The sequence below is a fragment of the Palaemon carinicauda genome, chromosome 19 (assembly GCF_036898095.1).
Source record: "Palaemon carinicauda isolate YSFRI2023 chromosome 19, ASM3689809v2, whole genome shotgun sequence".
Lineage (NCBI taxonomy): Eukaryota > Metazoa > Arthropoda > Malacostraca > Decapoda > Palaemonidae > Palaemon > Palaemon carinicauda.
Window position 1 is genome coordinate 39,841,462 of NC_090743.1, and position 15,828 is coordinate 39,857,289.

Consider the following 15,828-nt stretch of genomic DNA (forward strand, 5'->3'; position numbering starts at 1 on the left):
TTTAAAAAGAAATTGTAGGGGGAAAAGATGAGCAATCAAGCTTATGCTTTCTAGCTTACAAATCTTATTTTAGTATCTAAATGAATTTATCAGTTTATTTTACGATGATTAATACACAAATAATTACCAGGGTAAAATTAATTGTTTGTAATAATAAGAAGTAATTCTCGTTCTCTTATTTCATTGGTAGTTTTGTTGGTAAAATTATAGATCCGGTCAGAAAAATAGGGATCAAATGGGGGTGGGGATCTGAAGTTTACTGCAGTCTATGCTAGAATTGAGTGATGGCTATGTAGTACATTTTCTATAAATTATTCATTTAAAAGAAAACGTTTCGTCTTTTTATAAGAAACTATTTCATTCTATTTCCTTTGTTATTTCACGTAGTTGAGTTTGATCTTCATGCCTGAAGTGTCGTTTTGGTTTATTCATTACTGAGAATCATCTGATAGAATTAGCATAATGGTATGACGAGGCTTTTGAGATATTGAGAAGCCATTTTGATTACTGCATATTATTTTTAGTTTACAAATATATTCATGACACTGTCTAGGAAAACGTTCACCATTTGTCATTTCAGAATTATGAATAAAGGTGAATTCTCTTCATAATTTTATTCTGAAGTATTTCAAGAATTTGTAGCTGTTGATAGTAATTATCAAAATAATATTTACGCAACCATAAATAGGAAATACATCCTAATATAGAAATGGGAAAGTAGCTATAGATTTTTTTCCCACTAAAGTTACAGTTTAATGAATGAATGAAAAAAAAATAGACAATGGCAAGGTTAAGTAAAATTCATAAATCAAATCACTTGAAATTACATATAAAAATCAGGCTTCATATCAGCTTAGTGAGATCTGTGTTACTCTATGGACATAAGTCGTGGTATGACAATAAAACAATATCCGACAAATTTTGTAGATTTAAGAACACAGCCCTCAGAAGAATATTAGGATATGAATGGCAGGACAGGATTAGGAATGAAACTATGAGAGAGATTACTCGAGTGCCATATGTGAATGAGATCATGTTGAGGTGTAGATGGAGATGGTTTGGGCATGCCCATCACATTCCCTAGAAGAGATTAGTTCCCCAAGCTTTTAACTAGTTTCCACAAGGTCCTAGAAGAGTTATATGACCCAGGCCTACATGGATGAGGACTATGAAGCGAGAAGTAGGCGACGATGAATGGAGAAGTACTAATTCTAATTATAAAGTTCAATAGAGTTGGTAACAATAGCAACCTGTGTTGTCATATAACTCTATTGGCATTGATTGAAAGAATTGGCTGATGATACTTACAATTTTGTGAAAAGTATTTTATGACTTGCAAAGAGAGTCCCATGTAGCTATGAATAAAGGGCAGTCTCTACCTAGAACCCAAGCCATCAAGACCTGTCTTTTAATCACTGCAACCTCTTGCATATTATATCATGGTGGCAGCGTGGTAACGCAACCCACGCCATTCCATCAACAAACCCGGACCATAGAGACACTTTACATACCTCTCCTGTACGTAATAACTGAGAAGAGGACTCATAATCAGCCCAAGTTTATTACCAGCGGCCGCAGATGACGCCATTTTCACCCAACGGCAACTAAACAAAGACTGTCATACCGGCCCAGATAACAACCGTACATAACTTATATCGTCAAAATATGGCATAGAATGGACATTAGTGCACCGTGATTACAGTGAGAATTGTGAAGAAAGTTGTGAATAGATTACTTACAAGTATTTTGGCCATTGTTATCCGCACACTACTTCACAAAATGAGCCAAACAACGACGTACATTCAGCAGTGTAAACAAAACTGAAAACCGTGCCGACTACCAGTGATAAATTTTTGTAGTGATTTCCATACTCTTTATTATATGTCTCTTTTTGTGAACCGTAAACTGTGTTATTAATCCAATCACTATCTATCTATTGTGTAACACTCGAAACCAAATCCAATCATGGCCCAGCCTAAATGCCCAAGTATGGACTGGGCTCACCAGCCCCTGGCCGAGTCATTTCGTGCATTCAAGGCGCGCATGAACTTATACCTCGAAGACCAGGAAGTCACAGACCCGGGCAAGCAAGCAACTAAAATCAAAATTGCCCTCAGCGATGAGGGCATGAGGCGTATTTTGGCGAGCGGCCTCACTGAACAGGAGCAACGTGTGCCGCAGAACATATGGAGGCTTATTGAAAGTGAGGTTGATGCAACGGTCAAAATAAATTTCCGAGTTCACCGCCTCGAATTTGCAAATACCAAACAGAAACCTGCTGAAACAATCAGTCAATTCCTGGCCAGACTCCGTGAAAAAGCGACAAAGTGCGAGTTTGAAGACAGAGAACTCAACGAACGACTTATCGAAATGACCATACTGCGAACACAATTCGAAGAATTTCGGAAAGAACTCCTAACTAAACCGAAGGGCTATGCTGTGAGCAACGTTCTAGAGAGATGTCGGGAATACGAGGCCATTGCGGCCTCCACGGCATCATTACGCTCCATACAGATGAGCTCTGAGAACACAAGTACAAGCTATACCAACGTGGATGCAATTCGAAGGGAAAGCAACGAGCCACGGAACAAACTACAAACCACGGACAACCCCTGCTGGAACTGTGGGCTTAGCCATCCCATAAGGTCATGCCCCGCTTACAATGACAGATGCAGTGGTTGTGGCATCAAGGGGCACTGGAAAAAGATGTGCCGCAAAACTGATGGAGGCAGAACAATGCCAGGAGACAACATGCAACAGACACAACGTCAGAGCAAGACAAGAGGGCGCTCCTACCGACGGCCGAATCGGGCTCCTAACCACAGGCAACACGAAGTCATGGTTAATGAAAACTCTAATCTTGATGAAGAAACAGGTTATATGCCAAACTTCAACATGATAACGATATCCGACATAGGAGTGGCACTGAAACGAGAAGCATTCTCAAAGCTCATGGTCAAGCATGAAAACCCCCCAGCCTATGGGCCCCTGAAACTCAAAATCGACACAGGTTCCGGTGGCAATACGCTGCCCTTGCGGACATACAATCAAATGTTTGGTGATGCACCCACCAGCCTCGTACTATCCCCAGAACCATCAGTAAGACTAACATCATACAGTGGCAACAATATTCCCTGCCTAGGGTCACTAATGCTCCGCGTCCGCAAACTCAGCAACCCAGCATTCTCGCAAGAAAAGTTCTTCGTGGTTGATGTGTCTGGTCCAGCCATACTTGGCCTTCCCTCATGCCAAAAACTCGGTATTGTGGATATCAATGTCAACGATGTTACTGGAATACCTGAGCAACCAAGCCAACAAGGCCCTATTAGGTCAGTCGAACAACTAAAAGCACAATTCCCAGCACAGTTTGACTGGATCGGCAAACTAAAAGAGCCCGCGATGCTCCACCTCAAGGATGACGCGATACCTTTCTGTGATCCGCCCCGTAAGGTGAGTATCCACCTGAAGCCCCGCATCAAGTCCGAGCTTGACACTATGGAGAAAGAGGGGGTTATCAGACGCGTAACGGCACACACAGACTGGTGTAGCAGCCTTGTGTATGTCACAAAACCCGATGGAAGCCTACGGATCTGCCTGGACCCCAAGCGGCTCAACCAAAACCTCAAAAGATGTCCCCACAAGATTCCCACTCTAGAAGAGATCAACCCGGTATTCTCCAAAGCGAAAGTGTTCTCCAAGCTAGACGCCAAAGCAGGCTACTGGAGTATACTGCTACATGAGGACTCACAACTACTGACAACGTTCCGAACACCACACGGCCGGTATTGTTGGACAAGGCTACCATTCGGGCTGAATGTAAGCCAGGACATATTTCAAGCCAGGATGGACTCCATCATCGAGAATCTCCCAGGTGTTGTTGGCATCGCTGATGACGTGGCAATATGTGGGAAAGACCAGTCGGAACACGACAAAAACCTGATGGGGTTCATGCAGCGTGCAGCCCAACACGGACTCAGCCTAAACTCAAAGAAATGCTCCATTTCAAAACCAGAAATTGAGTTTTTCGGAACACGCTATACCAGCAAGGGCATGATGCCAGACCCGTCAAAGGTACACGACCTGCATAGCATGCCGTCACCCTCCAATAAAGAGGAACTACAGAGATTTCTGGGAGTAATGACTTACCTCAGCCCCTATGTACCACATTACTCAGCTCAGTCACAAAGACTTCGAGATCTGATCAAGGAAGATGTGCCCTTCCAATGGGAAGAAGACCATGAATCCACCTATCAACACCTGAAACGCCAAATAACACCATCAAGCATGCTGTCTTACTATGACCCAACTCGACCCGTGACTCTTGAAGTCGATGCATCGCAAAAAGGCCTCGGGGCGGCCCTCATCCAAGACGGGAAGGTAATAGCCTTCGCCAGCAAAGCCCTGACACCAACGCAGGCAAATTACAGCAATATCGAGCGAGAGGCCCTTGGACTAGTACACGGTGTGCAACGATTTCATACCTACCTATACGGAAGAGACTTCGAAGCTGTCACTGACCACAAACCCCTCGTTAATATCTGGGAGAAGCCACTTATCAGTGCCCCACCTAGACTACAACGTCTCTTCTTGAAACTGCAGGGGTATGACATGAGGGTCAAGTACAAGGAAGGACGAACCCTTGTACTCTCCGACGCCCTATCACGCCTTCCTAACCCACAAAATGACAAGGAAATCCCTTTGGATACACGAGTGGACGGACTGGAACTAGATGACATCGACGTGATATCAGTTGCACTCATAAAATTTGGTCCCCAGATTTTGGAAGAGGTCCGCCATAGGTCTGACACCGACCCAGTGCTGCGCACTCTCAAGCATACTATCATCGAGGGTTGGCCTACCTCAGTAAAACGCTGTCACCCCGATATCCGCCAGTTTTTCTCATACAGAGAATGCCTTGCCGTGGAAGACGGAGTCATATTCAAAGGGCGACAAGTTATCATCCCCAAAGAGGTCAGAGGCCGGGTATTGGACCAGCTCCACCGGTCCCACCAAGGGATCACAAAAACACAAGCCCTGGCACGGGAGTGTGTATTCTGGCCCAACATTGCAAAGGATATAGAGGACAAGGTCAGGGCATGTGACATATGCCAGAAGTACCAGCCCCAGCAAAGTTCTAGTGAAACCACGCATCATGACATTCCCCCAATGCCCTGGTTCAAAGTCGCTTCGGACATCTTCCAAATTGGCCACAAGACATATCTGATCACAACTGATTATTTCACAAAATTCCCGATAGTCACCGAACTAAAAAACCTGTCATCTGAAAGTGTGGCCAACCACCTCAAATTCCTGTGTTCGCTGTTCGGATGCCCCAAAACCCTGGTCTCAGACAACGGACCTCAATACACGGGAGCAGCCATGAGGGACTTCACAAAAGCCTGGGGTATTGAGCACATCACATCAAGCCCACATTACCCTCAGTCCAATGGCCTCGCGGAGCGCGCAGTTGGAACATGCAAGGCGATTATCAAAAAATGCCTTGAGACAGGCGGTGATATGCATACTGCATTACTCCACTTACGGGCCACCCCGATCGACAATAAGACAACCAGCCCCGCAGAGCTCATGTTTGGTCGCCATGTGACCACTGACCTACCAGGCAGATACGAACCACATCTCGCACACATCACGACCCGCAACCACCTCCAGGACCGCCTGGGACCAAATCGGACACAACGGCACTTCACAGACCTCCAACCCGAACAACCAGTCCGAATATTCGACAAGGCCTGCCACACATGGGTGCCAGGCAGAGTGGTACGTAAGTCAGAAGAACCCCAATCATACATTGTGGAAGCCCAAAACGGAGCGTGTCTCAGGAGGAACCGGTCCCACATCCGTCCGACACCGCTCGCGACAAACACAGAACCGCCCAACACCCGGCAGCAGGCTCCAACATCATCAGCACAGCCTCCACCACGACCCGCCGATATATCGCTGCCGCCACCTAGTGAGACCGAAATAACCCACCAAAGACCCGCAACTAGTGATAACTCTACAGACCCGACAGCGGTGTATACCAAGTCAGGCCGGCTGGTGAAAACCCCATCCAGATATATTGAAAGTAATGCAGTCACATACCGTAAATTCCCATAAAGTGTTAAGTTAAATAATAATATTCAACTCCCCCCCCCCCCTCGTTTCATGACCGAAAATTCTGAGAGGTCGTTACCAGAATTTGAAACTCAAGAAAAGTTATCAGTCTCAGGACTGATAAGTGATTCAGAATAATGAATTTTATTTGAAAATTTACGAGTCTCGGACTGGAGAACAGGTTCCATTTCGAACACTCGTTACATGTGTATCAGGTTTCCATTTTGTTTTAATATATTTTGGGTGTTGTTCTTTGCATCAAAAAAAAAAAAAAATTATAATTTGCCATTTATTTTCATATTTATGACTGCCCTGCTGTAACCAACACTATTCTGACCAAAGTCTGCAAAGATAATAGCTATTATGTTTATATTATTATCCACAATCACAAATTGTACTATGCATGTTTATTGTGAAGGGATGGAAACAATGGAATACGTTTGATTATGGAACTTTCATCGTTTATTTCTTTGTACCTCTATGCCAGATTAGTTATTATGTGTAATCAATTCTTTGTATGTGATAAGGGGGATGTGGTATCATGTAGTCCCATGTAGCTATGAATAAAGGGCAGTCTCTACCTAGAACCCAAGCCATCAAGACCTGTCTTTTAATCACTGCAACCTCTTGCATATTATATCATCGTACTCACTGGATGAGTAGATGTAGGCTAACAACTGACCATATGACCCCAAAAAATATAATTCCCTTTTGCAAGACCATTGTGAGAATAAAAACGAATGGAAATACTGGCTTAAAGATGTATAGTTTGCACTATGGGTTTTTAACAGATGGAAAATTAAAGTTTTGATGTTTCTTATGTAAATAGTTGCTGTAAGTATGAAGGGTCTGAAGTTATTGTTTATTTAAGTAGTTCCGGTAACTAAGAAGGGGCTAGAGTTATTGGATACATTTCAGTAACTATAATAAGTTATTGGCTCTAATCATGTAGCTGTAATAAATACAAAGAGGTCTGGGTTATTATCGACATTTAAGTAATTATGATAAATGCCACGTGCCCAAAATTATTAGCTTCGTTTAAGTAATTTTTGGTAAATATGAAGGGGGACATGTTTAAATAGTTAAGGTAAATAAAGAAAAGGGCTGAAATGATCGTTCACATTAAATCAATTCTGGTAAATACGAAGAGCCCCTAAGATACTGACCTGATGGAATGTTGTCTTCGTAGATGCTTCACCACACGCAGCTTCAAACTGTTCTGGGGTGATGCCGATGTCTTCCATGTAGGATCCCAGCATGAAGTCCACCAGATTCTTGTATTCATCGTGAATGGCTTTGTGCTCGGTGTCCTCTTCACACCCGGGCTCGAAAACTGTAAAGGAAAGAAGAAGATATTTTTACTATTCTGGTTTTATCAAAGAAGGGATTTGAGGTTTCTTAGTTTGAATCAACAATGGCTTATGTTGTTACGGTGCAAACAACACTCAATCTCGGCTAAGTCTACAAACAAACATACCTAACATGTATATGTTTTCAGGTAGCAACTGTTACAATTTAAAGGTTTCAAAGGTCACTCTAGAACAGCAAAGGTATAGGCCAAGTCTTTCCACTGCCATATAATGTCTTATAAACAGAACATCTCTTCCTTAAGGGCACACTCGGGTATACTATTCGCCTTCTTTCTCTTCCTCTTGTTATTTTGAAGTTTTTACCCTCTTTGTTATTTTCAAGATTTTATAGTATGTATATAAACGATTTATTTTAACGTTTTTATTGTTCTTAAACTTCTCTCATAGTTTTCCCTTATTTCCTTTCCTCACTGGGCTATTTTTTCCTGTTGGAGCCCTTGTGCTTATAGCATCCTGCATTTCCAACTAGGGTTGTGGCTTAGCAAGTAAGAATAATAATAATAATAATAATAATAATAATAATAATAATATCAACATATGATCAACCCCAACGCCTCTCCATTCAAAATAAGATAACTCAACTCTAATAAAATTGTCGATTTTACCACTTAAATCTATCATGCCATGAACAACTTTCGATCCTAGATAACCAGTTTTCTCCGGTAAAGAATTAGCAACTCATTTTATATCAAAAGTAAAGATCAGATGGTGTATCTTGCAGTGCATGAAAGTGTATGATAACTACTAGCCTCGTGCTACAGTCGCTGCAGATATTAGATCTATATCTATGACTGGAATGTGAGACACTTTTTGTTGCGTGTGCACGAAAGCTGGAGGGGACAAAGCAACAATGTAAATATTTTAGTGAGCATAGTATGCAGGAAACCAAATTGAGAGAGAGAGAGAGAGAGAGAGAGAGAGAGAGAGAGAGAGAGAGAGAGAGAGAGAGAGTTCCCTTTTGAAAATATATTGATAAGAATTCATCAAAAGTTCCTTAATAATGAATAAAATAAATTGCAAATGATGTATTTTCATTCCATAGATCTGACTTCTATAATCTATGAATTATTGATGAAAATCATGAACTGCAGAGTGGGTCGAGTTAAAACCTACCACATATTTTTTTTAAAGATTTGCATGAATTTATTATAATCGAAGATGAGAGTAATACAGACATAGGTATGTCTCTCTCTCTCTCTCTCTCTCTCTCTCTCTCTCTCCTCTCTCTCTCTCTCTCTCTCTCCCCAATAATAAAATAATTTAGGTGTTTGATATTTGCCTAATAGTAATTGATACTGTTATTTTAGGGTTGTAATATCTCCCTTAAAGTAATTAATACTGTTACTTGCGGGTGTAATATCTCCCCTAAAGTAATTGATACTGTTACTTCGGGAATATAATATTTTCCTTAATGTAACTTATACTGTTATTTTGGGGTATAATATCTCCCTTAAAGTAATTGATAAAGTGTTACTTGGGGGTGTACTATCTTCCTTAAAGTAATTAATAGTTACTTGGGGGTGTAATATCTCCCTTAAAGTAATTGATACTGTTACTTGGGGGTGTACCATCTTCCTTAAAGTAATTAATAGTTACTTGGGGGTGTAATATTTCCTTAAAGTAATTAACTGTTACTTGGGGGTAATACCATCTCCCTTAAAGTAATTGATAGTGTTACTTGGGGTGTAATATCTTCCTTAAAGTAATTAATAGTTACTTGGGGGTGTAATATCTCCTTAAAGTAATTTATACTGTTACTTTGTACCATCTTACTTAAAGTAATTGATACTGTTACTTGTATAACATCTTCCTTAAAGTAATTGATACTGTTACTTGGGGTGTACCATCTTCCTTAAAGTAATTGATACTGTTACTTGGGGGTGTACCATCTTCCTTAAAGTAATTGATACTGTTACTTGGGGTGTACCATCTTCCTTAAAGTAATTGATACTGTTACTTGGGGGTGTACCATCTTCCTAAAAGTAATTGATACTGTTACTTGGGGGTGTTCCATCTTCCTTAAAGTAATTGATACTGTTACTTGGGGGTGTTCCATCTTCCTTAAAGTAATTGATACTGTTACTTGGGGGTGTTCCATCTTCCTTAAAGTAATTGATACTGTTACTTGGGGGTATACCATCTTCCTTAAAGTAATTGATACTGCTACTTGGGGGTGTTCCATCTTCCTTAAAGTAATTGATACTGTTACTTGGGGGTGTACCATCTTCCTTAAAGTAATTGATACTGTTACTTGGGGGTATACCATCTTCCTTAAAGTAATTGATACTGTTACTTGGGGTGTACCATCTTCCTTAAAGTAATTGATAGTGTTACTTGGGGGTGTAATATCTTCCTTAAAGTAATTAATAGTTACTTGGGGGTGTAATATTTCCTTAAAGTAATTGATACTGTTACTTGGGGGTATACCATCTCCCTTAAAGTGATTGATACTGTTACTTGGGGGTGTACCATCTTCCTTAAAGTAATTGATACTATTACTTGGGGGTGTACCATCTCCCTTAAAGTAATTGATAGTGTTACTTGGGGGTGTACCATCTTCCTTAAAGTAATTGATACTGTTACTTGGGGGTGTACCATCTTCCTTAAAGTAATTGATACTGTTCCTTGGGGGTGTACCATCTTCCTTAAAGTAATTGATACTGTTACTTGGGGGTGTACCATCTTCCTTAAAGTAATTGATACTGTTACTTGGGGTGTACCATCTTCCTTAAAGTAATTGATACTGTTACTTGGGGGTGTACCATCTTCCTTAAAGTAATTGATACTGTTACTTGGGGGTATACCATCTTCCTTAAAGTAATTGATACTGTTACTTGGGGGTGTACCATCTTCCTTAAAGTAATTGATACTGTTACTTTGGGTGTACCATCTTCCTTAAAGTAATTGATACTGTTACTTGGGGGTGTACCATGTTCCTTAAAGTAATTGATACTGTTACTTGGGGTATACCATCTTCCTTAAAGTAATTGACACTGTTACTTGGGGGTGTACCATCTTCCTTAAAGTAATTGATACTGTTACTTGGGGGTGTTCCATCTTCCTTAAAGTAATTGATACTGTTACTTGGGGGTGTTCCATCTTCCTTAAAGTAATTGATACTGTTACTTGGGGGTGTTCCATCTTCCTTAAAGTAATTGATACTGTTACTTGGGGGTATACCATCTTCCTTAAAGTAATTGATACTGTTACTTGGGGGTGTTCCATCTTCCTTAAAGTAATTGATACTGTTACTTGGGGGTGTACCATCTTCCTTAAAGTAATTGATACTGTTACTTGGGGGTATACCATCTTCCTTAAAGTAATTGATACTGTTACTTGGGGGTGTTCCATCTTCCTTAAAGTAATTGATACTGTTACTTGGGGGTGTTCCATCTTTCTTAAAGTAATTGATACTGTTACTTGGGGTTGTTCCATCTTCCTTAAAGTAATTGATACTGCTACTTGGGGGTGTACCATCTTCCTTAAAGTAATTGATACTGTTACTTGGGGTGTACCATCTTCCTTAAAGTAATTGATACTGTTACTTGGGGGTGTACCATCTTCCTTAAAGTAATTGATACTGTTACTTGGGGGTGTACCATCTTCCTTAAAGTAATTGATACTGTTACTTGGGGGTATACCATCTTCCTTAAAGTAATTGATACTGTTACTTGGGGGTGTACCATCTTCCTTAAAGTAATTGATACTGTTACTTGGGGGTGTTCCATCTTCCTTAAAGTAATTGATACTGTTACTTGGGGGTGTTCCATCTTTCTTAAAGTAATTGATACTGTTACTTGGGGGTGTACCATCTTCCTTAAAGTAATTGATACTGTTACTTGGGGGTGTACCATCTTCCTTAAAGTAATTTATACTGTTACTTGGGGGTGTACCATCTTCCTTAAAGTAATTGATACTGTTACTTGGGGGTGTTCAATCTTGCTTAAAGTAATTGATACTGTTACTTGGGGTGTTCCATCTTCCTTAAAGTAATTGATACTGTTACTTGGGGGTGTTCCATCTTCCTTAAAGTAATTGATACTGTTACTTGGGGGTGTTCCATCTTCCTTAAAGTAACTGATACTGTTACTTGGGGGTATACCATCTTCCTTAAAGTAATTGATACTGTTACTTGGGGGTATACCATCTTCCTTAAAGTAATTGATACTGTTACTTGGGGGTGTACCATCTTCCTTAAAGTAATTGATACTGTTACTTGGGGGTATACCCATCTTCCTTAAAGTAATTGATACTGTTACTTGGGGGTGTACCATCTTCCTTAAAGTAATTGATACTGTTACTTGGGGGTATACCATCTTCCTTAAAGTAATCAATACTGTCATTTGAGGGTGTAATATTTTCCTTTAAGTAATTGATACTGTTACTTGGGGAATATAATATTTTACTTAAAGTAATCAATGGTTACTTTAGGGGGGGGGGGAGAGTTGTAATATGTGCCTTAAAGTAATTGATACTATTATCATTGTAAAATTATTATCCATCATAGATACGATTTATATAATCTTCAAGCACAGAAATTTCATCAGTATTATTTTATCATTATTATTGTTGTTATTTTTATTATTATTATTAAATGCTAAGCTACAGCCCTAGTTGGAAAAGCAAGATTCTATAAGTCCAGGGGCTCCAACGGGGAGAATAGCCCAGTGAAGAAAGAAGAAAAATTCTATGAACAGTAAGATTAGGAATATTAATTATGTCTTTTCAATTTGTTACTGAATAAATCATCCTGCATATTTCATAATATAAATCCTTAATCCATATTTTCACAAATTATCCGTAGTTCCAGGTCTTCATTTTATATCATTATTATGTCAGATCCCCCTCTCGCTGTATATGCCGGGCAAGGCTCCTTAAATATACTCGGAGTATATTTAAAGGACCTTGATGCCGGGAAATCTGAACGAACGAACGCAAAGATTATGATTGCTTATAAAGAGGTCATTATAGATATGAAACGCATTTTCTTCATCTTATTTTCTTATCGGTATAGCATATATTGTGGCTGATATTGAAGATCGCTGGGAGACATGTACTTGTTTTGTAGAACCTTGTGTGTCTTGTCTGATTGATGTGTGCATATGTATGTAGGTGAGAGAGAGAGAGAGAGAGAGAGAGAGAGAGAGAGAGAGAGAGAGAGAGAGAGAGAGAGAGAGAGAGAGAGAGAGAGAGAGAGAGAATAATGTCCTGACAATTATTGAAATTTACTATTTGCAGTGTGTATGAGTGCAGTGTGTATGAAGAGAGAGAGAGAGAGAGAGAGAGAGAGAGAGAGAGAGAGAGAGAGAGAGAGAGAGAGAGGAGAGGAGAGAGAGAGAGAGAGAGAGGGTTATGTTCTGAACATTAATGAAATATGCTCTTTATGGCTCTCGCTCCTGTTTAGAACATCCTCGATGTCTGATAAAAACAAATTCTATTTAACTAATCAGAATCAGGGTTGTAGTGGCCTGTTGGTAACGTCCTTGCTTGGTGATCGCCAGACTAGGGTTCGACTCCCGCTCAAACTCGTTAGTTCCATTGGTCACTGCAAACCTCGCAATCCTTGTGAGCTAAGGATGGGTGGTTTTGGGAGGCTATAGGTCTACCTGCTGAGTCATCAGCAGACACTGCCTGGCCCTCCTTGGTCCTACCTTGGGAGGAGAGGGGGCTTGGGCGCTAATCATATGTATATATGGTCAGTCTCAGGGCATTGTCCTGCTTGATAGAACAATGGCACTGTTCCTTGCCTTTCCATTCACGAGTGGCCTTTAAACCTTTGAAAGTGATAGTTGTTCAGAATCCATTTACTGCAGATTAAGAGAGAGAGAGAGAGAGAGAGAGAGAGAGAGAGAGAGATGAGAGAGAGAGAGAGAGAGAGAGAGAGAGATAGGAGAGAGAGAGAGAGAAGAGAGAGGAGAGAGAGAGAGAGAGAGAGAGATAGAGTTGAGTTTCAATATTCTACTCATAGAATCTGGTCAGGAGAATCTCTTACAAAAATCGAAATATAAAAGAATCACCATAAAAAAAAATACTGCTTTAGTCTCGATATTCATCCACTTTTATTTCACTATGGCTGTGTGTTACTGAATTCATTATATACTAATTTAAACAGAGAAACCGTCTTTTCAGAATAATAATTTATCACATTGATGATGTTCATTAAGAAACGTCTTCTAAAAAGTTATAAAATCTCTACTAAACTGATGAATCTGAAATTTCAACATTTATTATTATTATTATTATTTTATAATATAATAATAATAATAATAATAATAATAATAATAATAATAATAATAATAATAATAATAATAATAATAATAATAGTATTTTTATTTTTATTCGTATTTCTATTTTTTATTTATTATTATTATTATTATTATTATTATTATTATTATTATTATTATTATTATTATTATTATTATTATTACTACAACACAACAACTATTATTATTATTATTATTATTGTTATTATTATTATTATTATTATTATTATTATTATTATTTTTCAGTTGAAAAAGCATAGTGCTGTAAGCCAAATAGCCTAAACAAGGAAATCGATTAATTAAACAGTAAACTATAAAATGAAAATAAAAAATAAATATATTAAGATACATAACAATCATAAACACATGAATATCTTACAATCTAAAAAACCGGTAAGTTATGTTTAACAATATCCAGACACACCTAGAATACACAAATAACGCCAGAAATTATTCTGGCGTGAGTCACACTAACTGGCAACCGTTTATGCCAGTTTCCATTGATTTTATATTGATTATTTGTTACTGGGGGTTGCCATATCGGGAATTTTGAGGTTCTAGACAGAATTCGTATATACTGTTATATATATATTATATATATATATATATATATATATATATATATATATATATATATATATATATATATATATATACTCATATATACATATGCATATATACACACATATATACATATATACATCTATACATACTGTATACAAATAATATACTCATATATACATATGCATATATACACACATATATACATCTATATAAACATATATGTACATATGCATACACACATATGTATATATATATATATATATATATATATATATATATATATATATACATAAATATATGTGTATATATACACATATACACACACACACACACACACACACACACACATATATATATATATATATATATATATATATATATATATATATATATGTGTATATATAAATCTATATATACACACATATATACATATGCATATATATACACATATATACACATCTATATAAACATATATACATAAATATATATATATATATATATATATATATATATATATATATATATATATATATATATATATATATATATATATATATATATATATATATATATATATATATATATATATATACCAGTATATTAGTATACAGATATACATGTCAATAAATATACACATTCGTATACTGTATATACACATCTTATGAGATATACATTTTTACATTTCTTCAGCCCCTACAACATTTTCCACACAGTACAAAACTTCCTTTGGATTGCTTGCCACGTAGGCAGTATCCTTTATTCTCCTAACCCCCAAACCAAACCACCACCAAGGCCCAAAACTTGAAAGGAAATCATACCTCGCTTGAAGATTAAGCTCGCAACATTCCCCTTCTATTTTCTCTAATGAACAATTTAGCGAAGTGTGGGAGCTTATAAATGTCAGTTCGTATTGATCTGCACGCGAGTGCTTATCGCCACATAGATATGTCAGCAAGACAAGTGGTGGCGGAGTGGTCTCCGCGCTCCCTCTACTTCTTGGCGTTTCGTTTGGGAATTGTGGACTGTCAACAAAGGGAACAGTCAGACGAAAGTTTCCTTGAATGTGATTAGTTTAGTTCATTTGTTTTAGGGTAGGATATCTAATTAGTGTTTACGAAATTACGTTGCCTTTCTTACTTCCATTTAGTTATTGATTACGTTTCTATCGTAGGAATAAGCGTTACTTCGGATTCATGTTCTCAATGAACTTGAAGGTATTCAGCCCATGATTTTGAGCTACATGATCACATACTAGTAACTGGGAAGCCATTCATTTGGGTGAAAATTACTTGGTTGAGCGTAGTAAACGTTCAAAAAGGTACAGCAAAATTGCAGAATAAGGCGGAACGGAGGAATAGCAAAAGGCTAAACATTGAATGTAACTACTAGACTATCCTCCAAATGCAAAAGCGGCTTAAGATTTTGACAGACCATTCAAATTTGTGAAATCTAAATATCATAATCATCATCTCCTTCGCCTATTGACGCAACGGGCCTCTGTTAGATTTCGCCAGTCG

General features: G+C 38.3%; 1 protein-coding gene across 2 annotated transcripts in view; it reads right to left on the reverse strand.

Annotated features, from left to right (window-relative positions):
* The window catches only part of LOC137658596 (cilia- and flagella-associated protein 36), a 76,974-nt gene that overhangs the window by 25,980 nt on the left and 35,166 nt on the right, over positions 1–15,828 (reverse strand). For both annotated transcript variants that reach the window (XR_011047382.1, XM_068393518.1), the window contains exon 2: positions 7,281–7,447. Coding sequence is in view for 1 of the 2 variants with exons in the window: in XM_068393518.1 (XP_068249619.1) it covers positions 7,281–7,447 (167 nt within the window). In the remaining variant the exon portion in view is untranslated. The remainder of the gene's footprint in view (positions 1–7,280; positions 7,448–15,828) is intronic.